This window comes from Puntigrus tetrazona, chromosome 6, assembly GCF_018831695.1.
Source record: "Puntigrus tetrazona isolate hp1 chromosome 6, ASM1883169v1, whole genome shotgun sequence".
Classification (NCBI taxonomy): domain Eukaryota; kingdom Metazoa; phylum Chordata; class Actinopteri; order Cypriniformes; family Cyprinidae; genus Puntigrus; species Puntigrus tetrazona.
In genome coordinates this window covers 7980239-8007801 of record NC_056704.1, presented here as the reverse complement: position 1 = coordinate 8007801, position 27563 = coordinate 7980239, and the positions used below count along the sequence as shown (strand labels likewise).

General features: G+C 37.1%; 1 protein-coding gene across 2 annotated transcripts; it reads right to left on the bottom strand.

Moving 5' to 3' along the window:
* Positions 1-853: 853 nt before the first annotated feature.
* Positions 854-26059, bottom strand: LOC122346802 (serine/threonine kinase 11 interacting protein). 2 transcript variants are annotated; one of them, XM_043241653.1, is made up of 26 exons: positions 25900-26059; positions 25377-25444; positions 24849-25051; positions 24567-24641; positions 24370-24465; positions 24159-24266; positions 23995-24066; positions 23521-23650; positions 23295-23398; positions 22905-22994; positions 21893-21934; positions 20528-20698; positions 20336-20417; positions 19803-20249; positions 18706-18908; positions 18506-18616; positions 15968-16136; positions 14849-15000; positions 14446-14755; positions 13974-14074; positions 12149-12246; positions 10526-10704; positions 3558-3642; positions 3368-3450; positions 2098-2309; positions 854-1970 (listed from the first exon to the last, which is right to left on the bottom strand). In XM_043241653.1, the coding sequence occupies exons 2-26, from the start codon at positions 25441-25443 to the stop codon at positions 1842-1844; spliced, it is 3519 nt and encodes a 1172-aa protein (XP_043097588.1). In that variant the 5' UTR covers position 25444; positions 25900-26059; the 3' UTR covers positions 854-1841. The 2 variants fall into 2 exon arrangements, with proteins under 2 accessions (XP_043097588.1, XP_043097589.1); XM_043241654.1 differs by having other exon boundaries at positions 2098-2306.
* Positions 26060-27563: the final 1504 nt, after the last annotated feature.

Here is a 27563-nt window from a genome sequence, read left to right as displayed (position 1 = left end):
GCCTTTACACCTCACACACGGACTAAAATCAGACACCGATGATACAGTTAGTCGGTTAGTCAACACAGGAAGTCAATATCTAATATCATAAAAATAATTAAAAAGTGTCATTTCCTCTGTAAAATCAAAGTTGCATTGTTATATATAATTAAATGTATCCGCTAAATATGCATTTCGTTAGGTGGCACATCTGCAGATTTCTGTCTGTACTGTTTGTCTTAAGAGTTTTTTCTGTCTCCAAACTTAAAATGTTTGTATTGATAAACATTATTTGCCTAGTTACAAAAAACAAAACAAAAACAAAACAAAACAAAAAACACTTTTAATTATACTTTATAATTAAAATACTTTTACTATTATACTTTAATTGTAATTATGTACTTTTTTTAATAAAAATGAAATTAAAATTCAGGAACTGAATAATTTAACAGGCATTCTCAGTTCCTTGTCATATCAGCATCTAAGAAAAGACACACACACACACATATATATATATATATAAAGAAAAAAAGAAAGATAAATAGATTCATCATAACAGACTCAAGACCAAAAACAGGTAATGAAAGGAGTGGATGACTTTTTTAAAAAATGTAAAAACTGAGGAAAAAAATGACTACTACTATACTAATAATGTGTGTCATAGCATAAATACTGTGCAACAGTACAAAAGTGAAGTAATGTTTGGAGAAGGAAAAAGAGCTGAACAGAAATTCTGCAGCAAATTACTGGCTTGTTTCCATTGTGAAACAATTCTAAACTTACAAAATAAATAAATGAATTAATAAAAATAATTACCAACAATCATTCTCAGATGTCTCCTCCTGCCATGTATTGAACACAATAAAAAGCAGTGTAATATTTAAAGATTTTATTGAGTTTACAAAAATAAAAGTTATTACGTTTTCCCTACTGGAGACCAGTACAAAGATGAATAAATACTCATTAAATACATTTTACATTGAATGACAATATGCTTTCAACTTCGTTAACAACATGTACTTATAAAACAAACCCATTTCACTATTTTCAAGCCATTTCAATTACTTCAAGAAATAAAAGTGCATAACATCTGAGTGACACATACGACTTGGAACGAAACTGCACGTGGTTCTACTAAAGTTTTCTCTTCACAGCTATTTGAGGTTTCTTTTGCCTATGGCCATTAAGTTTTAACGTGCAATCACCAGCTCCCTTTTCATGCTCTCTATACAAGTGCTGGAATATTGGGGGAGAACAACCACGTCACAAATCACATTTCTGAGCTAGATTTATGCTCGTTTTCTCATAAAACCATCCAAGTTCATTATGTGAATCACGTGTACCTATACAGTTCATAAATATCCCAAACATAAAGTCTGTGAGAGTTGAGAGGGTATTTTACATCACTAATGTGTCTCAGCTAACGTCGCATTAACACCACCAACACTCACTGTGATCTGCATAATCCAAATCCGAACCTTTCTGAGAGCACGTGGAAAGGCTTTTCACCCTGAGCTAAAAACACACCTTCACTTCCACAATCATACCATCCACACAAAAAAAAAACTATTTACAAATAAACGGTTTGTGCATGCATAGTTACATATTATAAGGTGTGTTGGTGTTGGTTGGTGACAAAGCCAAAAAGGCACTTTGCGCAGCTTTGTTGCTCCACAATTAGTATATAGAGGAGACTATGAGAACAACTAGAAGATAATGGTGGACATTTGGGCTTATACGGAGACAAAAAGACAAACAATCAACATTTACACCAAGACAATAATATAGATTAAAAACAAGTTTAGGCAGGACTCTTCATGATGTAAGGTATTTGCTTTTCTTTAACACTGTGGCTACTGTGGTCACTGCTTGATAGTAGCGAGCTTGACCCCAAACATGGCTTCCCACTGATTTGTGATCCAGTTCACCAGGTCTTGTACCAGCTCTTCATCTTCGGCGTGTAAAGACCACGTCTTTTCTTTCTTGGCCATCTGTGAAAAACAAACAGCAAACACCTCAATTTTTTCTATCCATATAGCAGTCATATGTTACATCCAGACAGTTGCCCTTGGTTTTTCTATGGTTTAGTTGAGAACATGTGAAGATGCATCCACACACCTCATCGTAAAGTTTTAGGTCCACCTGGCACGGATCTGTAGAAAACAGATGAACGGAACTGACACAACTGATTGGCTGAGATTCCCGAACGATCACCTTCCCACTGCTCGTTTGGCCCTCAGCTTGGCTCTTGCTCCACTGGTGGTTTTCATCAAGGAGAAAAAGCATTTCTTTGGTGGCGAGTACACTCACAGAGGCCAAAGAGCCATCTGCTGCGAGAAGAAAAGAAAGAAAGTAAGACCTTGTATAAGAATTTGGGCAGTTGAGGTGTAAAACCTCACAGAGGAAGAAACAGAAAGATAGCTCACTGGCCACCCACGGAGACCAAATAAGAACATCTTGCAGGAAAGAGAACAAAATGTCTGTTTGTGAAAGCAGATGTACTCGAAATCAAAATCTACTGTGTATGTTAATAAGCATTTTGGCAGGCGCGCACAACTGAAAGCACAAACGACTACATGAAACAGTCTGTGTGTGGGAGAAAAGAGCATTAGTGATGTTCAGGATGTTCCTGTTTTTTTTTTTTCTTTAAGATTATTCTAAGATTGGCTGGATTTGGTCTCACCAGCTGAATGCTTATCACACCACAAGCCTAGCCTGCTGTGAGCCCTTTCGGTGGGGGGAGGGAGGGAAGGGGGTGTTCTGGAGAGAGTCAGCCTGCCAGCAGGGTACTGGGACTCTTGAAAGCTGAACCAGCCGCTCACAGTTGGATGACTCTCTCAAGAAGAATCAGATAAATCTGTTTTCTGCGACTCTCCCTTCTTCCGTCAAGACATCAAAGTTTGCTTCCAAGCATAACAGCAGGATACTAACAAAAGCAAGCGCTGATGCACACACCTTTGTGTCCTAGTGTTAACCTGGGCAGCACCATTTCCCACAGTTATCTGATGAAAGTCTGTATGAATCATTAAAGAACTGCAAATTTCATGCGTGAGTCACATCAGAGCTTAAACTGAGGTGAATGGGACATTCACTGGGCTGTAAACCAGACCATAAATACCCTGGAGGTGAACATCACACCCATCTTAAGCTTTATTTAGTCTATAATGCCTAATTCTGTAATGTTTCAGATATAAATCAGTCTACCACTACATCTTCTGCTACTATAACAATTTGTAACCTTTTCCCCCCCAATCACAGACAAGTCATCACATGCATATAATGTCTTATCATATTCTTCTGGGCTGGTTTCTGGCTCTTGCAATAGATGCATTTCTGGGAAAGAAGGCAAAAGCTTGCTTATCTTTACCTGGAGAACACAGACGCTCACCTTGGTAAAGGAATGCTAAAAGGTACCGGAAAGGAGGATGCCGGTCTTCTTCACATGGCAAGGTGTCCTCACAGACTAGATGCCTGTAGAATTACACATTAGGGTATATGATATGTTAAGTAATTGATTATGGGATTATATGCGGTCACTAACAAGACTGTCCTGAGGTAGAGATAAAGACACTGCTTACCAGAGGTGGTGCTGTGGGTTGAGCCGAGTGGTGGAGATTCCCTTCAGCTTGCTTTCAGATTTTGGGGCCAATTCCCTTGCAATTTCTGCACGAAAACATAGTGCTTTAGCGAGGAAGAAAATCTGCACAATTTAAAACTAAAAAGCTCTAAAAAGAGCTTTTCCCATCATGTACACATAATTCTCTTTACGTAATTGCTTTTTGAACATTACTGACTGTACCGTGCCTTTAATTGATTAAATAGCATAATTAAACATTTATACCCTCAAAAGAGAAAGATTTAAAACATGAGAGAATATTTCAGCAAACCAAATAAAGGTCAAATAAAGCTGCAAGCAGAAATTACAGGACTACACGTTCACATTTTGATCTTAAAAAAAAAAATGGACAAATTGTTTCTACATTAATTTGCTGATTTAATGTGAAAATGCTCATGATTGCATTTTAATATTAGGCGAGTAATCTAGATTAATTACAGACAATTGTGCGATTATATTATATTATTATTTTATTAGAGCTCCTTTGGTTTTTGCTTATAGCTTTCATTACTAAAAAGAAAGACAAACTGATAAATTGTGCAAACGGACACATTTTAAACTGTTGGGTCCTGTACGGTGGATTTATAGTGGAAGCACTCATAGAACTAGGAATAGGAATAGGAAGGTTGCCGGGACAGTTGACTACCTGATAACTGCCCCAGGTAGTAGAGAGGGGGCAGGAATGTCAGCCAATAGGTTTAAATCCTGGAATGTAAATTGCCCAGTAAACCAGATGGACGTCCCCCCCCCCTCATCTTAAAGGGTTACTCCATCCCATTAATCACATGTTGTTTCAAATCCATAAAAGTTTGCTCATCTTCGGAACACAAATTAAGATATTTTTGATGCATTGATGCAAGCGTATATGCGGTTTACATCGTTTGCATTTTGATTTGAATGAAAACAACATATTTCAATTGGTGCAGGACACGCTGTTTGTGTTTAGTGGATACAAAACGGCGCTGTGGTGGTATGGAGGAGGCTAATTTGAATATTTGAAGTTGTTATTTTGATTATGACTGAATCACTGGTGTCGCATTGGGTTTGTCTGCTCTGTGTGAGAGAAATGTTCTTAGGAAGTCTTTGACTATCTTAGGTGATACCTCCCACGTTTTGAGTGTAGAATTTTAGCCATTTCATTCAGGCAAGTGGAGGACTGTTAAAGCTTCCAGGTCATACGTTTCAAAATGTAAAACACTTATTTAAAACATAAAAATAAAGGTGTACCGTAAAATTGTAACAGTATATGAAGAAATTGAGTACTGTAAATGCCCGGGTTTTGTCATAGTTTTATCTTTTTACAAGACTTGTATGTTTGTGTGGTCTGATGCTGAATAAATTGCACTGTAAAGAGACAAATAAAGATATTAGAACAACCAAATAGTGTTTCCGAAGATGAACAAAGCTTTTATGGGTTTGGAAAGACAACATTTGTTATTTTGGGGTGGAGTAACCCAGCAGGGTGATTGGCTAACTGTGAGGCAGAATAGTCAAAGGACAAACTACTTCTAGTTATCCGTTCTATTGTACAGAACTTGAAAATAGAGACACCAGCCAACATAGTCCAATGTTTACTGGGAGCCAGAGCGCCTAGTCTCTTGGCAAATTTGGCAATGATGGCTAATGCTAAACGTAAATGTAGTAAAATTGTCATTCACGTAGGTACTGATAATGTTTGACTAAAAATAACAACATTAAAGAGGTATGTAAACTCGAAATACTATAATATGCTCTGGTCCTCGTCCCTGCTCACTGTGGTGACGTGATACATAGTAGTCATCACTCATTGGCTGCGTCTAATGGAATGTGCACACCAAACGCAAAGCCATCATTTACATCACATTCCTCAGTATAATTTTCTTGGGGGGGCGTTTATTTGTGTCACTTGCATGAATAAAAAAATTGCTAAAAAATCATTTTATGACACAGCTCTTTGCTGATTAGCTTGAGTGACAATGTGAAATTTGAATTCAATTTCAAACGGTCTGTCAGGAAACAGAGCGGCCATCTGCTAGCCACCTCACATCACAGAACACAGTTCTGACTCCTTCACCCATTTTTCATACTATTTATCCCCTAGCAAATACACCCGAAACAAAAATGTCCGAACTATTTTAAGGGTAACAATTTATATTCAACAAATAATAAACAGAAAAACTGAGTTGATAAAGCTTGGCCTAATTGATACTACATCCTTTCTGCAAAAGCCGTACGATCACAGATAGATGGGCTATGTTTGACAGAGTTATTTGCGGAGTTTAATGACAACATTGCTTCAACAGAAAAACTAATAAAATAAGCCTGAAGGACTTCATTAGCTGGATTAGGTGTGTTTAATTAAAGTTGAAATTAAACTCCTAAAAAGTCACTCACTGTTATAATCATAAGCCAGGTTTCAAAGGTAAAGGGTGTTGCTACAATTTATACTTTCAGTATTTCTTGTTTCAAGTAATGGTGCTTTATAACATTACCTGGTGTAATGAAATTAAAGGTGTAATTTGATTAAAGTCTGAGTTAGTGCTAGGTGTGACAGCAACTCTGCTTTGCTTTTATCATTCGTAAAAACACTTTTTCTCAAAGTTAGATAACTGTAATGCTTTATTGGATGGTTGATCTGCGTGCTCAATAAACAAACTCCAGCTGGCTTTAAAACTTTTGAAAAACTTCTTTCTAGAACCAGGAAGTACGACCATATTAGGGAAGTTCTGTGAACACTGCACTTGCTCCTTTTACATTAAGCTTTGTATACATTTTCTAATATTGCTAATTACTTAAAAAGTCTTGAACGTTTCGCTCCTCAGTACTTCGGCAAGCTCTTTCAGTCTTTTACATCTGCTGCGATCTCAAACTCTGGCCGTTTGATAATACCTTAAAATATCAAAATCAACTGTGGGCAGCAGATTCTTTTCCTATTTAGCACACTAAATCTAGAACGGTCTACCTAGCTTTGTTCTGGAGACATGAATCTAGATTAAAGACATCTCTTTAACCAGGCATACACATAACACACTATCATATTTCACAAAATCACAAAACCGTTAAAGGATTGTTAGGCTGCATTAACTATCTCAATCATAACCAGGAACACTTCCCATGACACAGAATGTACTGGTTACACTGCAGTGATCTGGATCTAGACTGAACGCAGTCCAGATGGTGACCTTGTCACACAGACAATCATCAGCACTATACCACAGGAACCTGATAGACCATCTGCTTAATCTGACTTGCGTGGCGGTCTAGAATTAAACGCACCATGCTGGTTTCATCTGGCCAGAGTAGAGTTGGTCCCTTGACTGAGCATCATTTCTTTCAAGGCTTTTTCTCCATTTCTGTCACTGATGAACTGGTTTCTTGCCACCTTTGTCTTGCTTAGTTGGGAACACAGTTACTGCCAATATCTTGATTGGACATACACTATTTGAAGAAAACCGAACTGAGCTGGATGATGACTTCACTGTAGGATTTTGACTCTAGTAAAGCATACAAATATTTAAGAAACATGCTTAAGTTAACATACTTGTTGATCTGAAAAATAATGCTACAGTCTGTTATTCTCCTTTAAAAAAACGTGCGTTCCGGCCTGGAATGTCGGCCTCTGTTTTGGCTTGTGAAACCACCCACTGTCAGTTTAACCAATCGTTTTTTTTGAATCCTGGGCTGCCAAGTTGGTGGAAAACAGACCATATTTCCTCTTGTCTTAACAGCTCACGTTTTCTTGTTTATACAATACACTTTATGTCAAAGCTGTTTTAAAGTGCTATTTAAATAAAGCTGGCTTGAATTGTTTGTCTTTGGATTTGTCCCCCACATGACTGCCTTTCTGGAAATATCTGGTGAATCTTTAAGACAATAACAGGGCCAAAAAGCTTGTCTCAGCACTGTCCAACTTGAATCCCATTGTTTGATATAATGGGTGGAGAACTGTGTAAATGGGATCAATTTTAGTCCTAAATTGATATGCTCAATTTTAAAATGCAGACTAAGCTGTAAGTGTTTCTGAGTCAAACTGGGTGTGTAGATACCTGGAGGTTTTTTAACCAGTAATGGTATTGGCACATTTTGATACGGACATAATTTAAAGTAAAGTAAAGTCCTTGCAGTTTATAATAGTGAATAGTAAGAATCAGTCATTAAATGAACCAGGTGTTGATTTATTAGATTCTCTAATGGACTGAGTTTAGCGAAGCATTCATCAGACTGATTCAAACTGGTGACTTGTCTACTTGACCCATTTAAGAAACGAACTGATTTCTTAGTCATTTTCCCTTAAGCAGACTACACTGGTGTTACTGTATATTGATTTATTTATTTTTTTAACATTATTTTTAGTATACAATCTATTAAATTTACAGCTCAAGGTAAAATGCTACATTTTGCTCTAGTGCAGAATATATGGCATCAGGGAAACATCAATGATTAAAAGCAAATGCAGGACATCAAATGAAAAACATTTAAAAACAAAAAAAGGGAGAGTACAGTAAAACTGAAAACAAACTGCAAAAATATTATTTGTTTCAGTTAATCTCTTCTGCATCTCAGTTTTTGAGAATTGCGAATACTGTATGTGCTTCTGAGATGATCACTCCTGGCTGGAGCTCAACTATCGAGGCAGCACCAATATGACAGAATGAAGTATGAAAACGAGCATGATGCATGTCTGTCTGATGGCTCGTTTTCAAAAATGAACATACACGTGCATTGCATGATTGTCAGGAAATGTATTCTGGGATCATAGCTAGATTCAGATTTTGCAATTGACACACAAGTGACTGTGAGCACGCAGAAGACAGCGATCTTCAATCTTGTAGTGTACATCTGGCTTAGGTTTGTTAAAGGAAGCCAACATAAACGAGTCATGAAGACAACGCAGCCTACTCTGTAGTATTTTGTCTTTTAAAACTAAATTAACAAAGACAAAGAACAACATTCTCACACATCTAATATTTAAATATGTTAAGCCACTCAGGCCTATAAAACTCAGAAAGCATTACTGCTATATGAATGTGTGGGCCAGAATATTGATAAATCAAATAAAAAAAGTGGCCCTCTAATAAGAAACAATACTTTTTTGGCAAGAGTGGCTTTAATCTATACAGACAATTTTAACAAAAATATAACTTACTCAACTGTCCTAATCTACTCCTCTTAGCACTAAACTCATCCTCCAACTTTTGAAGAACAACCACAACACAAAGCAAAGAAACCAAATCCAAGAAACCAAGCATTTTGAGTAAAATATCAGTCAGTATGTTTCAAAATAAATTGAGAGGACAGATGTCTTAATGGAGAACTTTTACTTTTAGTTCTGCAGGTGTTCTGATCAAATGAATCAAATGTGCTTCTTCAAGAAAAAAAAAGAGGCAGTTTCATTGTTTAGTTGAGACAATGTACAGACCTATTTTTGCAATGAGGTCAAAGTTTCGTTTCACCCCTGCCATATTGTGGTCTTTGTAACATTTTTTTTTTTACTATCCTTTGTTTTGCCACATTATGTGGTGAAAATGAACACCCATTAAAAGAACACCGAGGAGGACAGGTGGTGTTTTGTCTGGTTTCAACTAGTTCCTGCAATGTGCAGAGAGCGTCAGATATCTGTCAACTTCTAAGATCACAGTGACTGTGCCAGAAGGTTACCGTTTCTACAAGTCTCCTTTCTGAGCTGGGTGTACTGGTGGATAACCTCGGTTTCTCTGTACAACATTAAATCTGTGATATTGATGTCAACAGCTGTTTTTAAACTTTAAATGAAAAATATTTCAGAAATTTGTACAACACTTCGTAGTCATAAGTTACAAAGCTTCCTACAGACTCTTGCCCACAAATATATACAGGATATAGGCAGGGGAGCACTATTTTTTAACTATTATTTCACTATTTTGTCTTATTTTAAATATATTGTTCACTTTGGAAAAAAAATCTAATAATAATAATAATAATAATATTATTATTATTATATGTATGAGCTGCTAACCAACTGCAAACCTGCCCAAAAAAATTTGGGATATTTGGCAACCCACTGGGTAAATGAAAAGAACACATGCTGGGTTATTTTGGCCCGTTAAATTTTTTTGACAGTCTGTTTAAAGTCAACTATTGTTTAAAATGTTACTATACTGTTGGTTTAAAACAGGCTGAAAAAAAAATTAAAAAAATTAAAAAAAATCACACATGGAAATAACCGAAACAAAAAGCAATAATCATAAAATTAACATTTAATAATAAACAAGAAAACCCATGGCCAGAATATTAGGCATATCAAATTTATTTGGGTGAGTGCAGCATCATTTACAATATTACATACATTTCAACTCATTTACCCATGTGTCGTTGAAATCTGAGCCGCATTTTCATTCATAGCCATAACTGACTCCATAACCTGCCCATAAAAAACAAAACAGTACTGAGGTTAGGGAACATATTTTAACATTAAATTATATTCAATATTGCATAAAAAATAAAATCAGTTTATGTCAAGCAAGGCTAAAGGTATATATCTATCACGTGAAATGACAGCTGTTGACACAATTAGCTGATTAACATCCCGTCCATATGTTGCTTTGTGTAAAATAATACAATTTACATCACAGTAAAAACTATAAATTATATGAAAAGTATACAGACCTTTTTTGTGGAAGTTGACCAAATCTTCAGCGCTGAGAACCGCTCTCTCCTGTAGAGGATGCAAAAACGCCTGTGCACCGACTCTAATTTAGCAGCTGCTTGTTTCGTGCCACTTTGGCCAACAAGATGAACACACAGCATTTGGGTAATAAAATAAAAAAAGAACCCAGCAGTTTTCGGAGCGTGTTAAACCAGCCATTGTTTACGGCATGTTTAATGCAGTTTCTTAGCAAGTCAGCTAAGTGCTATTTCTCATTACCTTTTAAAAACGTTCTAAACCCCATAGCACGCAAAAGGAACTCTTGCCTGTAAGCTTGTTGAAGAACCATTTGCAGCGGGCACCGTTTCGCACTAGCAGTGTGTACGCTGCTACCCCCTCATCAAACTCTAGGTGGATACTCTGAGAGCCCAGACCCACCTCCAGATAGCTGAGTTCACATAACCCATGCCTTTCTCTTTTCTGCAGCCAGTCTGAGGGTTGCCCTCTGCAACATAAACAACACACAGTTTAAGAAAATGAAAAAAAAAAGAAAAGAAAAGGAAAGTTAAGAGAAATGGAAAGTGATATATTTATAAACCATTAGTAAAGCAAGCCATTTCAATTTTTTTGTTAACAACATTCAATTCAGGATCTGTGTATATTTCGTGAGATTTAGTGGAGATGGCATAAAGCTATAATCCCTTATGATTAAAGTTTAACTAGATTTGTTAAGCTTGTAACACACTTGACATACCATTTTAACAACACATACACATATTACATAATTAACATATTAATACATACTAACCTAGTGTGAGGTCTGTATATATGTAAGACTTTGAGATATATTTAAAGAAAAACTATGTGCATGGTGCTGACTAAGGACTTAGTCAGAAGTCATAATTGGGCAGAAACGTGTTCACTTCTGTCTGCCATCAAACATTGATGTAGGTCAAAAACTTTGCACTCATGTGCATTTGCTAAAAATGTACTCATAATCACGCCATTTAGATGAGTTTGCTCCTTCATCATAACAGATTTGGAGAAATTCATGTCACTTGTGCACTAATGGATCCTCTGTAGTGTTTGTAAGAAACACATTTCTCAAGGTGTTTTTACTTTAAACTGTTGCTTCTCTTTTTGCATGTAAATTATGCTTGACCCGTGCATATGATGCAGAGAAAACGACTTTACAAAAGAAAGCAATATTACAGACTACAAGTAATAGGTTCAAAATGTCTTTTTGATCAATTTAAAACACAGCTTCGCATTGTACAAGACGTTAATTGATGGACTGTTGTCATGTTTATTAGTTGATTAGAATATTATGATGTTTGTGATGCTGGAGGATGGCATTACCGTCTTCTCTAGAGATGTTTTACAGCTCAGTTAGATCTTGTACCATCAACACTGCCATTGAACTAAATCCAATTAACACTGAACTGACTCAAGCTGAATAACGGCATTGCTGCTTTTTGTATAACTATATCTGACTGATTAACTTCACACTGTTATTAATCTGGACTAAGCCAACGCTGAACTGAGCTAAATAATATCTCTGTCTTTCAGAGATAATTTACAGGAGAATCTTAACGGTCTACATAATGGAGTTTACCTTTTTATCTTTGTGAACTTGCTATGACACAAGCCGTATTGCGTTAAGCACCACAGAAATAAAGGTGCCATTCAGCACTTAGTGCAGAGGATTCAGTCCTGAGCAAGTGACATATATGCCTATAATGATACAGCCCTTTTAATGAATGTGATATTGCTTAAATATAATATGGTAGGTATGCTGAACTGGTGGATTCTAGAGATACACTGTGCTTTAACATTTACCCTGCTGACACATAAAACCCAAAATATTACAGAAAGTTTCAGTGTTAAGTTTTTCTGTACTACATATAGCCAGCTGAAAGAAACTACCTGAAGAAATTCAAGTTGCTTACCCAGACTGTGACGTTATTTCTAAGATGTAGACGTACTGATCAGACACAACTATAAGGGAATGGAACTCCGCTGCATCCCCAAATTTCACAATGGACATCTGAAATCAAATCAATGCAAGAAAAAGTTAATCCCTCTAATTCCAGTTTCTCAAACATGCAGAAAATAAAGAAACTGCACTGAGCTTTCTAAACAGTAAAGATTATTTATTAATTTTCATCTATTTTAGAAGAAAACAAAAACAACCCCCGCCCCCTTATTTTTTTTAGTACAGTGACTAAATTAACAAAAAATAAAGCGTCAACAGGTGCTAACACTACAGTAATGATGTCATGAACTACTTTACTTCTAAGATTGATACAATCAGAGATAAAATTATAATTATTAAGCCGTCAGCTACAGTATAACATCAGATGCACTATAGATACCCTGAGGAAGAAATACTCATCCTCTATTATAAGAGAGGAAGAACTTGTTAAATCATCTAAACCAGCAACATGTATGTTAGACCCTATTCCATCTAAACTATTTAAAGATTTGCTTCCAGAAGTCATAGATCCTATTTTGAACATTATTAATTCATCATTGTCATTAGAATATGTTCCCAAAACCTTCAAACTGGCTGTAGTTAAACCTCTCATTAAGAAACCACATCTTGATCCCAAAGACTTAGTAAATTACAGACCAATCTCTAATCTCCCTTTTCTGTCAAAGATACTAGAAAAGGTAGTATCCTCACAACTGTATTCATTCTTAGAGAAAAATAGTATCTGTGAGGATTTTTAATCAGGATTCAGACCGTACCACTGTATTGAGACTCATTAGAATTATAAATAACCTGCTTCTATCATCTGATCATGGTTAATCTCGTTGTTAGTGCCATTAGATCTTAGCACAGCATTCAATACTATAAAACACAACAGTCTCTTGAATAGACTAGAAATCTATGTTGGCATTAGAGGAAGGGCCTTAGCAAGCTTCAAATCACATTTATCTGACCGCTATCAGTTTGTAGCAGTAAATAAGGAGGTATCATATCGTTCACAACTGAAATATTGAGTACCTCAAGGCTAAGTACTAGGGATGTTACTTTTCCCACTTTACATGTTACCTCTGAAAGATATTTTCAAGAGACGTGGTGTTAGCTTTCTCTGCTATGCTGATGATACGCAGCTGTATATTTCACGGCCCGGTGATACACACCAAATTGAGAAACTAGCAGACTGCATGGTGCATCGATGCATCAATATAAAAATAACTGAATGATGAGTAACTTCTTAATGCTAAATTCCAAAAAAACTGAGGTGCTAATAATTGGACCTAAAAACCCCACATATAATAATCTAGAACACAGCCTATCACTTGATGGCTGCTCTGTTAATTCTTCATCATCAGTTAGGAACCTAGGTGTGCTGTTTGACAGCAATCTTTCCTTCGAAAACCATGTTTCTAGCCTCTGTAAAACTGAGTTTTTCCATCTCAAAAATATATCTAAATTACGACCTATGCTCTCAACGTCAAATTCAGAAATGTTAATTCATACATCCCTGTAATTGAATTCTATTATTTTATACTGTTCAGTGCTTTGATACAATCGGTGTTATTAAAAGTATATAAATAAAAGTGATTTATTGATGATTTTAGGCAGCATGTAAAATAAATGTACATAAATGGTGGAATGAAACAGTAGTAAATAACAGTGAATACATGTACTTTTATGAATAAAAGATCTAACATGGATTGTTGGTTTTGTCTAGGTAGATATTTAAATGTGTCTCTATATTTCTGATTCATTATAGCGAGAGCAGTGTATTCGGGTTATCATGCCTTTAAAAAGCAGCGAAGCTCCTCTTCTTCCCCAAACACTTCCACATCCAAGAACAGCTGAAGTCGATGGTCCACCGTTTCTGACAGCAGGTCAAAGTGAGCTAAAATGAAAATGATTCTTATGTTTAATGTTCCCTCAATTAAATAAAGTACAAGCTACTGTGCGCAAAATCAAACAAACTGATACAGTATACAGGTACCTGTACTATCAACATCTACAGAAATTTGTTCACATGATTTATGGCCAGGAAAGTCTTCCAAACATTAGGGTTCATTCTCTGGTACAAATTTAATTGTAGTGAGACATCTACAAATACAAGTGGATAAAGAAAACTTCCTCTCTTTATAATTCTATACTTTTGGTCATGTTTTCAAAGCACTCAGTTTGGTCAGTAAGTTTTTTTTTTTTTTAAATCAAATTACTCATCACTGTCACCCTTTCTAACCTCTCATCCCGAGAGTGGACACCTACCATTGTTGGAGCCTTCTGTGCACTCTGGTGACTGTTCATTCTGATATTTTTGATAGCCGTTGTAGCAGGAATTGTCAGTCACCTTCTCCTTAAGCTCCTCTGAGCCACTTTGTCCATCAGTTGTGCTAAAGTTAACTAGCTGAGAGGTTCTCTGGTCAACCCATGTCTCATTTTGACTAGTTAAACAGTTAGACAGGAAGCTATGGGCTGTGTGGAATTGAGCTGCTGCTCCCTCTGTGGAGGCCTCTGAATGCTGACTTGAATGGTGAGGGCTGCCGGGGGATAGCAAAGACTGTCCTGGGACCAACGCCTAGAGAAATCAAGCAAATTAAGTTAGTGAAAAGAGAACATTAACATTACACTGTAATGGAAATATCACATCAAAAAGAGCATAAACCCAGACCTCATTGCCCTTGAGTTGAATTGCGCTGTCCCTGTCATCAAAGGTGAAGTATCTTGCATCATTCTGTTCAAATGGTGTACTGGTGGAAGGAACTTGGGCAGCCAACTGAACTACATGATCACTATTGCACTCCGAGCAGATTACAGTGCAACCTGAAAAAAAGAATAATAATAAGGTATACAAAGATAAATGCTCTTATCCTAAAACATTCCAAGACCATCTAACAAGTGTTCAAAATGGCAGTAAAATAGAAAATCAAAGACATCCACCTATGCCTTTCAAGGTAACACTCACTACAGGACAGAGTGTTAAACATTCTCTTCCCTTAAGATTTATTTTAAGGACGTTAATGCTCTTAAAATAAACACCCTCATTGATCTCTGCCCCATGCAGAACCAACTATGTGTTTAGCCCAGATGATCGGCAGGACTCCAAGCAAACAGACTGAAAGCAGCTGAACAAATGTCCCAGAACCTCCGGTTTACGTGTCAAAGCACGTTTTAAAACTATGCAGCATGCGTCGCAGAGGAGGAGGATGAACTGTGTATCAACCCAATCATTAAAGAGACATTGGCCTGCAGGATGTTACAGTGGAGTAAAACAAAAGTAAAACTACATTAGGTGGGTTACGCAGAAAATAGGTCACATGATAAAATTATTGGTTGCCTGATGAATCCCAAGACAAAAAGCTCTCACGCCCAGTGTTTGGCAATTATTCCATATTCATGAAATTCTTTGGTGCCACATTTTAAACAAGTCCTCTCACGCTCCAACAAGACAATCGCCCACTAACTGTAAGCCTGATTTATCTTTTCTAAATTAACTTTATCTTGTGCTGAAAGCTGCAATATATATAAGATAAAAGATTAGGACCAAAAAAGTGCTACTATGACACTAACCAGTATTAATCAACTGGTGTAGTCTCAACTGTAGAATACTCTGTTTAATTGCAGTGGTGGCTTACTAGAGTCATGCTAGAGCGAATGATTGTAATTGCTGTGTGTTGAGAGTAGTATGTGTTTGTACCACTCCCTGGAATGTTCTGGCAGGAGTGTTTGTCCGCCTATGCTTCCAGGGCCTTGCTCATGACAGAAAAATAATGATCTTTTTGATGCTTACTGTCATTCCTCAGCTCATCCAGGTGACTCAGGCTGCTGTCGGATTCAGTAGCTGGATGGCAGAACTCAGTCTGACACTTTAGGCACTGTAGCCAAACTGTCTCTGGTCTCTCCTCAGCCACCTGCTGCTTGTTTTCCTCCACGACTCTTAAAAGAACCTCCAATAATACCTGAGGAGACAGAATTTTAACCGTATTCAAGTAATATCGCATTGCTTTAAACTTTAAAGTAACAGCATAAATAAAAACATACAGTGGAAAGCAAATTTAAACGTTTGTTTTGTTTTGGTGCAGTTATTGAAGGTTAAACTTATTTCTGTAAATCACATAATTTTACATACAAACATACACAGATTTCTAGAAACATATCCAATAGTGTGCAATTTTTGTTTTAATAATTGTAATAATCCAGTGAGATTTTTGCATATACATGGAGTTTAACAGCAGCCAACGCGTCATACAGAGATTTGATTTCACCATCAAGTCCATCAGGAAATGAAGATCAGAAAAAAACTTTTTAGACAGACTAAATTCGGAAGAACTGTGGCAATGTCTTCAAGACGCTTGACAGAAATCATCCTACAAAGCTACAGTACTGTGGGAAATTTTAGGCACTTATGTAAAAATGTTGTTAACCAATTAACTAAATTAAATCAACATTTGGTGTGGCCACCATTTGCATTTGAAAGTACACTTCCGCATAATTTTCCAGGTAGCTTTGTAGCAAAGTATCTTTGTGTGTTTTTGATATGTTGCCAGATTTTGCTGAGATCTCTGTGTCCAGCATGCAAAAATCTCTGGTGGTGGGTTCAAGTCCACCTAAGAGGCAAGTCCAATTTGTTAGTATTTTATTCTTGTTTTAATGTTTACAACTAGAAAAGGCTATTTCAATTTGAATGTGACGAAAGCAAACCTCTATTACATCTTGTCATTCTGTTTTTGATTTCAAGGCTTTTGCATGCAATGCAACAGATGGGCCACACCTACATATAATCATATTTACATATTTAACATGGTATAAATCTATAGTAATAATTAGTAAATACAATTTTCGCTGTTTGGGCATGGTTTTCAATGCTAAACACTAAGGATTTTTTTTTTTTTTCAAAAAGAAAAAGAAAATCAGTAACTGATGTTGCCAAATTGAGAACAAATATTACCTGATTATCCTTATGTAAGTGAGGTGCAATCTTTCCGGTATCTGAAAGCTTAGGGTCTACTTTTAAAATGAACAAAATTATATTGAAAACTTTTAAATTAACGAATTCAAATTGAAAAGAAATATTATTTAACTATGCAATCCTTATAAAAGCGAGGTGCAGTCTTTCCCGCATCTAAAAGCTAAGGGTCTGCTTTTAAATCAACAAAATTAAATTGAAAACTTTTAAATTAACGAATTCAAATTGAAAAAAAAAAAAATTATCTGATTTTGTAATCCATATGAAACTGAAGAGAGGCAGGCCTTCTGTCTTTTCCATATATGAGCTCATTATATTCAGTCACCTGCATGCAAACGGCCTTATCTAGATACAAAAATAGATTAAAAAGAAAATCAAGATTTATATCATTTTAATTGTCTTTTGGATTTGATCCTTATTGACTAAGGAAATTACTTTTCAGACAGAGCAATTAGTAATTTAAATACAACACTGATGATGTAACTAGTAAGAGTACTGTATCGCTGCATATAAAAAGAAAAAAAAAGAGAAAGCATGCTTGAGTAATATGGTAATTGATCATAAGCCCACAAACTGTCTCTATTGACCAAATTTGTCTGCGGATCATGATTAAAGCCACATCAAATGCACAACTGATCATTCTGCCACAAAACAGAAACTTTTTCCCTAAACAAATGTTGCACTTGATGGTGAATCCTTCTTTGTCTCTAGAATTCATGATATCAGGGACATTTCCTCTAGTAAAACGCAAACAGTTTGATATATCAAAAAATAAAAAGTATAACATTAAAAAGCATGATATAAAGAAATGTATTTCAAAAACTACGGTAACACTTTATTTTGATGGACCCTTTTGAGCATCCTGTTGACAAGAAGTAATGTTGCACCTGCGCATCAACTAACGGTCAGTAGAGTATTAATAGACTGTCTGATTCATATCTGCTGTGATGCGCTCTGAACAGACATTCTACTGACTATAAGTAACTCCACATGTCAACTTATTCTAACCCTAACCCTACCGTCTGCTAGTACTCTACTACCACTCCAATGAGCGCAAGTAGATATGTAGGTGCAGTGTTACTTATTGTCAATGGAATGTGTTAAAGGGCCCAACAAAATAAAGTGAAACCAAAACAGTTGCTATGTTACTGAATTTTCAGAAATATTCAATTATGTAACTTTGCAAACAGATTATTACTTGGCAGGACATTAAATTTTAATATCAACAATTACATTTTCTCCAGCTGAAATGCTAATTCTTCATAGCAGAAATTTAATTTATACCCTTATTTGTAATATCTGTTGTCATTTTAGGATTATATCCCAAGCTCTGATTGTGTAATGATGAATGATCCTCCTGACCTGTAATGCTTCCTGTGGCTTGTCATCCAACATTATATAACAACGTCTACGTCTTTCACGACTAATGTAGCGGAAATGGAGCTCCAGGACTGGGTGAGTCATCTCCACCTTCTGTAAAATTTAAAGAGAAAGTATGAAACCGAGACAAAGATGTTCAAACATTATATAGATCCATCTGAACAGAAAATATGTCATCTGACCTCCACTGTGCAGGTGACCTCATTGGTGATGACATCTTGCAGACTATCTAGTTCCACTCGAGTTTTAACACAGCCCTGGTGCATGTCTACCTCCAGCATGTGACCCTGCCGCACTCGTAGGAAAAGAGGTTCAGAGGCCCTTTTCTGATCCTTCTCCATGTCCTCTAAGAGCAGTCCCACCAACATTGGTCTACACAGGTCCACTGTTAAACAAAGCGCAAAAGTGAAATTGTGAAATATTTCATGAAGAAATAAAGATGTATCAAGCTTTTCAGGCGAGCAGCGGAACCTTTTTGGCACTGTAAATACACAAACAAATATTTGAAGAAATAAAGTTGATTCAATCGTTTTGTCCACCACATTTACATCCTACTGCTGGTGTTACGGTGCGTGGTAATCAGAGTTGAAAGAACTATTTGGAATCTATTCAGCTGATCTTCGGGTCTGGTGATAGCACTTTTAGCATAGATTATTGAATGCAATCATACCAGAAGCATTACGATATCACGTAGCACCTGTGGAAAATAGTTCCCAGCTTTCAAGACACATTCCCTGTGGAAACAAGAGAGTCTAGCTGTTTTCAGGCGCTGCTTTGATATCACTGAGCTTGCTGCGACCATGGTACTGCAGCAAACTTCCTTATTGTGATTGCTGGAATGACAGTTCCTAATTGGTCTAGAACATCTCATTTTATTTTCATTTTCAATTTCATTTTTCATTTGTCAAGTTTTACAAAGGAAAAATACTGAAACGCTTCAGTCATTTTTGAACGCGATGCTACTGGTCTAATTGGATTCAATGATCTATGCTAAGCTATGCTAAATTGCTATAGCCAAACCCAAACTCAACTCTGGGGGAGTTGGGGAATTAGCCTATAAAGTTACTAAAATAAATAAACAAGCCAACTACACTTCCTATATAGAACAATATGTAAATAAATTAAACAAACAAATAAATAAATAAAAATGTATCCAGTGACATAAAAAAAACACACTGAAAATAGCCATATGTATCAGTAAAACAAAAGATCACAGTTAAAATATCAGTTCCTAAAGCATAGTTAGTATTAGTATCACGAAAAAAAAACAAACACAGACCTCCCCTATCATCATCTTCTTCCTCTGGTGGTGGTTGTGGGTCAGAGTAGGCCTCAGTTGTAGCCTGAGAGTTTCCTAAACTCGTCTCAAGAGTAGATTCAGTGTTTGGGGGGCTATGGCCTGTGCACTGCAAGGTAGACTCGGTCTCAGGCTGCAGATCTGTGCTTTCCATCTCGTCTTTGTCCTCTTCCATTTTCAGTTCCGAGGACAGGAGCGGAGGGGGCAGCAATTTCAGACAGGTTGGAGGTGTGGTAGCTTTGAGCAGGGGGGATTGGGGTGTGCAGTGGCTGTTGGTGTTCACTTTAATGGTTACACTGTCCACTACTGGGAAAGATGGGTTCACTGGAGTATCATCGAGGTGATGCTGGTAGCGTAGCCAGTCCTCTCCTAACTGCTCTCGAAAACTGTCCATTCTCTCAATATCCTCCTTATGGGGGAGGATGATGTCTAAAGAGAATCAAACATTTCACATGAAAAATATAATACATATACTACATAAACACACAAGATCATTTAATTCATATTTTCATCACCTTGTAAAGCGGACTGCACTCTGACCTCATGGTCTGTGTCACTAGGCTCTGAGATACTGGCTCTCCTCACCCTCACCTTGTTCTGCGAATGGAAAAAATGTGCATGAATCATGAGATCTTACAAACAATTTTTGATATTGGTATGTTTATTTAGTTTAACTGAGTACCAAAAAAAAAAACCTTTGTACTTACTCTTTGTTTCCTCTTTCGAACTCTGGTCACTCCCGATGTGCTTACAGTTAGGCTGTCAGTCATGTCCCCACCTCCACTGGATACGTCCTGCGCTCCTTGCTCAGGTGCCATAGAAACTTGTTGAGAGGTGTGGGACATCTGACCAATCAGCTGTCTAGGTTTAGGTAAGATCTGTGGTAAAAAAAATAAATAATAAAAATAAATAAATAAGATTTAGCCCGCTGTTGTGTTTAAATCGTTATACTGCATGAACACTGGGTGTCACTATCACATGCAGTCAGCGAATCATCATTGACCTACGTGAATGTAATCTTTGGCCTGTATCAGAAAAAAAAGGGAGGATTTGACAGAGAAAGAGAAAGAGAGAGAGCGAGAGAGAGACAGAGAGAGAGAGAGAGAGAGAGAGAGAGAGAGAGAGAGAGAGAGAGAGAGAGACAGAGAGAGAGAGAGACAGAGAGACAGAGACAGAGAGACAGAGACAGAGAGAGAGAGAGAGACAGAGAGAGAGAGAGAGAGAGACAGAGAGAGAGAGAGAGAGAGAGAGAGAGAGAGAGAGAGAGAGAGAGAGAGACAGAGAGAGAGAGAGAGAGAGAGAGAGAGAGAGAGAGAGAGAGAGAGAGAGAGAGAGAGAGAGAGAGAGAGAGAGAGAGAGAGAGAGAGAGAGAGAGAGAGAGAGATAGAGAAAGAGAGAGAGCGAGAGAGAGACAGAGAGAGAGAGAGAGAGTGTGTGTGAAATGAATGTGTGAAGAACAGTCATATAGTGAATTTAAGACTTGTCACACAAAGCATTTTTTTGCAAGGTGTTGAGAGCAATTTTTGCTTTTCAGATGAGCTTCTCAGTCTGAAACACAACAATCATTGAGATCTTTAGCTGTATATTTTGCCACAGAACACATAAATGAATTTCATGTAAACTTCAACAGAAAGCATCTTGATTTTTTTTTATGCCAGCAACCCTGAAAAATAAGCAATATTCTTAACCATCCTTGCAGAATTTCACAACTGTTTAAGATTTGTTGCTATTGAAGGACATGAAGCTCTTGTAAATCCCCTTCTATGAACGCAAAATAAAGTACAGAAAAAGACATGTGTTTTGTTTATTCAATGTTAAACATTCATATAATGTTTTTCATTTTACATCAGCTGCCATGAGGTTAAATATTTACTAAACACTAAATGTTATGTAGTGATTGTTGGGCCATGCCTGCAGCCATTTGATGTTTAAAAACTCAGAGGAAGTAAAGTACTTTGTTGCCCACTATTCTCCTGTAGATTAAAAGCAGATTTGCCTCCCACAATACAGAACGAGAAATAAGGAGGGTGGAATGACCTGAGATGGCACATAAAGTAACATTTGACACCCACCAGCAGATCAGATTGGGACAGAGAGGTTCCATCCAGCTGGAGCTGAAATGCAAGCAGACATTAAAACGTCAGCTTTCAACTCTGAAACATCTGCAGAACAGTGAGAAAGATCTCCAAGTAAACAGCTTGCTATTACATATAAAGACATTAGAAAAAAGTGGGCGCCTGCACCTCTCTGTGGTTCATCTATATTTAAATATTCCATAGCTGCTAATTTAAACATTCGTTGTAGCAATAAAATGTTATATATACTGATACTGATGCTGGATAATAAAGCTTTAAAGGGGTCATATGACGTGTTTTCAAGTTTTCCTGTCCCTTTGGAGTGTTACAAGCTTTAAAATCCCTAAAGTGGCAAAGACTAAAGTTTCAAAACAAGAGATATTCTTCATAAAAGTTATGAAGTGACTTGTCCACGCCACCCTAAATGGCTAGTTTAAACACGTCTCCACTTTTCTACATCAGAGTGAGTTTATTTTCTTAACAGAGACTATTATTCTCGCTGTAGTGTTGCCGCCGGCGCCATGTTCTGGAGACAATGTGCTTCATTGTGAAAGTGAAACTACTTTGTGATTTCAAAAGAGGACGCAAAGTGGAGCGATTGCAACTTTGCAAGGACAGTCTGGTGCTTCTGACTCACAACCTTTAAGTTAGGTTTTCTTATTAAAAGAACAGTTTGCATTCAGACGAGTTTTGGCACTTCAGGTCTGTATATCAGAACTGTCACATACTGTAATACAGCTGAATGCCTTATAAAGCTGTTCACATTATATTTTCTCTTATCATACACGGAAGAAGCATAAATAGTTAACACTTCCCAGTAATACTGCGTGCTAATCAGGAATCATGTTTTTGTGTCATCTCGACGGGACACAGCATCACGTTATGGTAGGGGTCATAACATTTCCATCACATGCTTGAGGTATTCGGCCAATCGCAATGCACTGGACAGCCAGCCAATCAAAGCACACCTTGCTTTTTTAGAACGATGAGCTTTGAGAGAAAGTCTCACCCCTTGGCCAGCAGCTCGTGGGGAGAGGTGGTGGATAGTCGATACCCTGTGTGTCTTCTGAAAATACAAAGGGTTTCCTTCCAAAGTCAACTGAAAAGACATCAGAAAACAGTCAAAGTGGTATATAGGAGAAGACAAAAGTAAATTGTATGCATCGAATTCTTCAAAATAATAATTAATAGTGTGACAGTTTGCAAGATCCAGATGACTGACCTAGAAAACATAGTATTCAAATTTGTAATTATGATCCTCATCAAACCCACATTTCTATCTGTTGCATTATAAAAATGCTGAGACTGAAATCTGAGATTGAGGATAATTATTTTGCTACAATTGAAAAAAGCAGCTTAAGCTAAGCAGCATTATTTAGAAAAGGTGCGTTTATCTTACTGTATTAAGATTATGAAGGAGGGACAGAGGCGCCAACTGAGAATGCTCCATGAGAAGGTTATAAGCCAAATCAAGAAACTGAAGTGATGACAGCTGCTCCACCCCTGCATTTAGGATAATGCATTTAAATTAGATGAACCTTTATTTTAGTACAGTAAAACAGTTTATTCAAACTAATCACAGTTTGGTAAATTGTTCAAACACACACAAACGACTGAAAACTTACCATTGATAGTTTCCATTTCATTGTTTCTAAGGATCAAGGTTGTGAGTTTGGCTTGGGCACGGAGGCCCAGCACTGGTGCTGTCTGGAGGTTATTATAGGATAAATTCAGATGCTCCAGTTCAGTAAGAGGCTTGGTGGAGACAGAAAAGGTATGAATAAATCCACTCTGTCCTAACATTTAATATACCACAAATCTAGGGGGACATGCAACACAGCACTGCCTACTAATTGTGACTTCATGCATTTCTATTGGGTATACAGTAGTATCCCCTAACTGATGTAGACAGAAAAGTAAGAAACAAATCCCATGCATGGCTATTTTGATTATAAATTCAGTTTCCACTAAGAGTGTAGAACGTTTTCACACACATCCACAGATTTTTCCTCAAAATCATGAAGAAAGTTGACAAAGAAATGTGGGAAAAAAACATCTGGTCATGGCCAAAAAAATAAGCAAAAACAAAAGCAATCTACCTTCAGAAATTCAGCACAATCTTGAATCTTGTTGTGGCTCAGGTCAAGCCACTTCAGGACGTTCAGCAGACTCTAAAACAATTTAGAAAATTGTTACATGCAGACTCTAATTTCTCTTGCTCTCTTTTCACCTATTTCAAAAGTTTAAAACAGGAGATTCTTACTAGCGATTCATCAAGACGGGAGATGGTATTGTAGCTAAAATTAAGGGTATGAAGTTCTAACCAGGGTAAAGCTGAGCTGAGATCGCCTCCGCACAGAGAGAGAAGCTCCTATTACATAACAACACCATAACCATTAATACCATTACATTCTGTATGCAAACATCTTGAAATTAATTGTCACTGTGCCAATACTTGTTGGTGCAAAAATTACCTCTAGAGAGCTGACACCTTTCGAGCAAGTGAAGACTTCCAACTGAGAATACACTCCTCTGAGACCCTCCAGACAATGAGGAGGAATACGCTTGAGCTAAATAAAATAATCCAACAAAAAGCACCATTCAGGACAATAGGGCAATAATAAAGCAACAAACATAACTGAATGAATTTGGTTAGCTCTGTCTGAAATACCTCTAAGTGTCTGAGGCACTTGAAAGGGAAGATTTTCACGACATACTGTAGCTTCACACCGGGTGGATTAACAAGCTGTTTTACATTACACACATACATGATCAAATCATTGCAACAGCAGTTCAGTGTATTAGATTATCGTAATAAGGCTTAGTCAAGTCACTACCTAAATTAAGGAAGGTATGCTAAGAAAGAAGGTATACTTCTTCCGTCTATCAAAATCAAACTGTACTCCTAATAAGCATATAATAGACACACAGAAGAAATCTGAAACTTTATTACCTTGAGTGATACGGTCTTTTGCAGCATGTCAAAAAGGAACTGGACTTCCAGCAGAGAGGCAGTGTCTGCTGGGTGGGACGGCAGGGCCAGAAAACCGTGCTGATGTGTTCTTGAGAGAAGATGTCGTTCAAAGAGCTGTGTCAGGTGCTGTAAACATCCTGCTTGCAGAGTGAGAGTACTGGAACCATCCAGTACGGAGTCACCTATAAAGAAACCAACAAGAAAATAAACCCTTCAGCCTGCTATGCATCATCAAACAAAAGCACTTTTATATTTTATTGACTATATCTGCCAAAATACAAATAAGATCTTGCATAGCAGCTTACAGATTTGCGGACTACATTGCTTTGTCTCCATTTCTTCAACATAAAGAGAATAGCGTTTAAAACACAACTTGAATTATAGTTATTCCAAAAATCGGTGTCTTTGTGACATTTTTTGCTGTGTGCTGCTTTTTTTTCCCCTGAAACTGGGGCTGGTGCAACTGCTGAAATTGATAATGACAAAATTGAAATACTGATTCTATACCATTATTTCGCAGTAATGTGGCAAGTCTGTGCACAACCGTTGACTGACCGGCCTGAGTGGATGACATCCTGAAAAGGGTGAGACATATTATAATCAATAGAAACATTCAAAATTACTGCAGGAAAAAGAACAAATATTCTAATCTGAACAAACAAAAAACACGTATGTATAATTTATATGAAGACGGGACGTTTTAGTAATAAATCAGGCTCGTAAGATTACATGTAGCAGAAAAAGTGTGGGATTTCACAACCAAACACTGTTCCTTAGCTATAAATACATTCACGGCACACTTCTTATTTGTGGTATTTGTGATAGTTTGCAAGCTGTTTGTGACGAAAGCAGTATTAATTATTTTTAGCACTATAAATGATATCTAGACAAATCTGACGGATATGTTCATTTTGATTCACAATATGCGTTTTCTGTTCTAATCTTGTTAACAGAAATCAAATGAACACTTCCTGACGCTCCAACAGTTGTGTTGGTCAATATCTGTTTAACGAAATGCGCCAAAACATACCTTACGCCTCAAGAAATAAGTGACCCGTAGCCCCAAATAACGTTACACACGGTTTTACACCGGCATTGGGATTCATGGCATTAGCTCGGTTTTATTTCCCATTACATTTGTTGACATCCTGATAGCCGTCATATGATCTTGTTTCTTAAAGGTACGGTGGCCCGAAGACGCCAAACAAGCGAATATTTAACTAAGCGCGCCCTCCTGCGTCTTTCAACGTGCACTAAAAAATAAACAGAAAGAACTTGTATTTTGATGGTGATCTGTTTAATGATCTGAGAATGTAAAAAAAAAAAAATTGTGATTATTAGTTTATTACTGAAAAAAAGTGTTGGTTTGTTAGTTTGCCCTCATTGCCGTAGCCTATCAGTGAAAACCCTTATCTCGTTGACTATCTTGACATGTCTGCTCTTTAACATGCTTTACCAACCAGATTGTGTAACTGCTGTTTTTTATGGTAGACATGTGCAAATATGTTTGCTCTCTCTTGTCTTATTTCCACACTGACTGCTTTTCTTCAATCAAACATTAGCCTGTACACATCAGGATACAATATTCCAAAGAACACACTTTTGCACGTATTTTAACAGAAACATATTTTAATATCTTCATTAAGAAAATGTTGAATACATACATTTTATAAGACGCAAGCAAACATCTCTTGGTTAGCCAAATACAAATCTTGCTCTTTGTAAAACCGGTTTAAAACCGTCATAATGTCATACCTTCTATTATATTTGACTTTAATATTTTTTTTTTTCCGAATTTTGCAGACTTTCTATAAAACTGTGCAACCCGCTTAAATCTCGAATAAAGAAAATAAAAACACTTATACTACATGCCTTAGTAATATAAAACGTTCCTCTAACTAATTTCCACAGTGGGGTATGCTGTATAGAGGTTCCTTAGGGCACTGGTGTAATTTATCTCACTTGTTTACTCAGAAATGTCCTTGATGGAGAACTGCACTTAACCAGCTGGAGATACTGGCTTATAGCCCTCGAAATCCTACGGAAACCCAGACGCTGTACAAACTCTGGGTACACAGACACGGGTTATGAGCCTGTGGGTCTACAGTAGGTTCTTTTTCTTTTTCTTTTTAATGACACTGCATAAACTCTCGTGCTTTTTCGCGACACCCACGTGACCTGGCATTTCAAAAGTCCCCTTTCTCCATCAAAATCTGCAAAAAAGAGGCCTGCCGACCGCAAATGCATAAAACGCCGTAAAGGACACCCACAAAGAAAAATAATCCTCATTTATATCTCTTCGACGACCGCTGCAGCTATAGGTCTGGCATGGAGCAGTTATTTCTGTACCCTTAAATAAACAACGATTAGTCTCAGAGGGGAACAGAGTGTGGGCTTTGCTCTGGATGGGTTAATGGTTGTTTGGTTGGTAAGCATGATACCTCAGCTCCCGGCCCCTGTAATCAATAGGCAACTGAGAGATTACAACAACATTCATCTTGTAGGCTAGTTCTAAGCACACGAAGGCACAGCACTGACATTTAATTTTAATAGACGAAGAGACCGTAGCCATAACTACAACAACACACTTTGCTTGTTTGGATTATTTACTAGGTTTAGGGACTGACCACTGACCACCGCCTCCCTCCACTCTAGTTGTTTTAGGATAAATTAATCATTATCTTTCAAACTGAC

Excerpts from the sequence above, each read along its gene's own strand:
- LOC122346802 (XM_043241653.1), bottom strand. The coding sequence starts at position 25,443 with ATGTCATCCACTCAGGCCGGTCAGTCAACGGTTGTGCACAGACTTGCC. Across the intron at positions 23,651-23,994 it reads ATTGTGCTGAATTTCTGAAG|CCTCTTACTGAACTGGAGCA; the intron begins GTAGATTGCTTT and ends GTCTCCACCAAG. Across the intron at positions 21,935-22,904 it reads CACGAGCTGCTGGCCAAGGG|CTCCAGCTGGATGGAACCTC; the intron begins GTGAGACTTTCT and ends CTTGCATTTCAG.